The sequence below is a fragment of the Sinocyclocheilus rhinocerous genome, unplaced genomic scaffold, assembly GCF_001515625.1.
Source record: "Sinocyclocheilus rhinocerous isolate Xijiao unplaced genomic scaffold, SAMN03320098_v1.1 scaffold919, whole genome shotgun sequence".
In the NCBI taxonomy this organism is placed as follows: Eukaryota; Metazoa; Chordata; class Actinopteri; order Cypriniformes; family Cyprinidae; genus Sinocyclocheilus; species Sinocyclocheilus rhinocerous.
Window position 1 is genome coordinate 2,314,488 of NW_015637585.1, and position 2,040 is coordinate 2,316,527.

The 2,040-nt window shown below is 43.1% G+C and overlaps 1 protein-coding gene across 1 annotated transcript in view; it reads right to left on the minus strand.

The window, feature by feature from the left end:
* Positions 1-795: 795 nt before the first annotated feature.
* The window catches only part of LOC107749180 (pre-mRNA-splicing factor 38B-like), a 9,884-nt gene continuing 8,639 nt past the window's right edge, over positions 796-2,040 (minus strand). Inside the window, exon 6 of the mRNA XM_016564283.1 lies at positions 796-1,699. Within this exon, the coding sequence (XP_016419769.1) occupies positions 976-1,699 (724 nt within the window). The 3' untranslated portion in view covers positions 796-975. The remainder of the gene's footprint in view (positions 1,700-2,040) is intronic.

Consider the following 2,040-nt stretch of genomic DNA (forward strand, 5'->3'; position numbering starts at 1 on the left):
TGAAGCTATGGTACCATTTGATATTCAGCAGATCGACAGCCTGAAGGAAACATCCATTTCTTAGTTCAAACACACCTTTGTAAAAAGGTGCAAATGATACTTAATGTATCAATTAATGAGACTAAGTTTGATACTTGCACGTCTTGTCGGTCTGAAACAGAGTTCTGATGCAATCTGTAGGCTCAAGTTGATCTTTGCTGAAGTTGGTTGATGGAAAAAGAACCAGTTTGAGTCAGAGGATCTCGGTGAATGGAAAGTCAAGGCCGAAGCCTGGCGCAAACTTAAGGTGTCCTTAGGAGCGTTGTAGCTCACATCCTCATCTTCTCAGAATCTAACAGAACCGCACGCAGAAGGCGGGTCACTGATGTGAGGCCTTTAAGGTCTGAGAAGATTCACGCCTCTCAAGATGGGCTTAAGTTAATAACCTCAAATCTCATGGCAGGTTTGCCTTGAAAGGTTTGTCAGCGCAAACTATCAACCTCTATGAAGAAATTGACACTTTTACTTACAGAACCCAACAGTTTTGCTTAATGACATAAAAAATATAAAACTGAGCAAATGTGTTCCATACAAGAATTTTATTAGAAAACGAGATGCAACAGAGCAATGAAACAGCACAATGTCAGCAAAGCTTTCAGCAGAAATTTAAAACATTCTCTGAGCTCTATGAACAAAGCAATTTGTGAAAATCCAGAAAACAAATTGGGAGAGAAAGGGGATTAAAAAAAGTTTTAAAATGCCATTTTCAGTCTGGACATCTGTAATGGGCAACTGAGAGAATTACATTTTTTGGTATCTACACAAGTGGCAATTAACAGTGCAGAAAAAAAAAAATCCAGGCTTTTCCATATGCTTTCTTCAACACAAGTGGTGCACAAGAGGATTAAAGATAAAGACATGAAGTAATAAGAGAGGGACTGGAATAAAGGTACAGAGGGAATTTGAGAGAGAGGAGGAGATAGAGACAGACTTGGATCAGGGAGACTCTGCTCGAAAACTGTTTGTTCTTTCTCCTTTTTCAGGACTGGGACGCTCTTGTTTTACATGTTCTCGTCCATTGCTGGATTCTCGTCGGTGCGAGCGCTCTTTGCTCCGACTGCGTTTGTGTGAGCGTTCCTTAATAAGGCTGCGTTCCCTTTTCCTGTTCCTCTCCTCCCCTCCTTCCTGCCTGCTCCTGCTGCCCGAGCGCTTCTTGCTAGATCGTTCGGTTTTGTGTTTCCTGTCTCTGCTTCTGCTCCTTGACCGTTTACTCCTCTTTTCTTCCCTGTGCTTTCGTTCCTCCTTATCTTCCTTGTGCCTCCTCTCTTCCCCCTCTACTTTACTCCTCTTGTCTTTGGACCTCTCCCTATCTTTATGGTGCTCTCTGTCTTTCCTGCGACTATGCTCTCTCTCACTCTCTGCCTCCTTCTCTTTCTCTCTGTCTTTCCTCTCGTTCCGCTTCTCTCGACTGGCGCTGCGACTCCGGCGTCGTTCCCTGGTTCGGTCTGGTGTTCTGGAGCGTCGTCTATCTCGGTCTCTCTCCCTGTCCTTTTCCCTCTCTCTATCTCTATCCTGGTCCTTTCCCTCCCGTTCTTTGCGCTGCCGATCTCGTTCTCTTTCCAGTTCACGGTCGAAGTTGGCGCCTTGTTTTTCTCTGTGATGGCTGCGACTCCGTGAACGATTTTGGGATCTCCTGGGACTGGGACTTTTCCTAGGTGTCCTGAACATACACAAATAAAAATATTAAACAGCATATACAAATACACTAGAACTCATAGGACACTGTCAAATAGGAGAGAGTGAGGGTAATTCTGAAACAGCAATACTATTAAAGGATTAGTTCACCCAAAAATGAAAATTTTGTCATTAATTACTGAAATGTTTCCAAGTCCAGAAACGTAGCAAGGAGATCTGTAAAATAATCCATGTGACATCAGGGTTTCAACCGTAATTTTACGAAGCTACGATAATACTTTTTGTGCGCAAAAGAAAAAAAATAACGACTTTATTCAACAATTCGTCTCCTCCACGTCACCCTGTAGCGCCATTTTGGAGAGTATC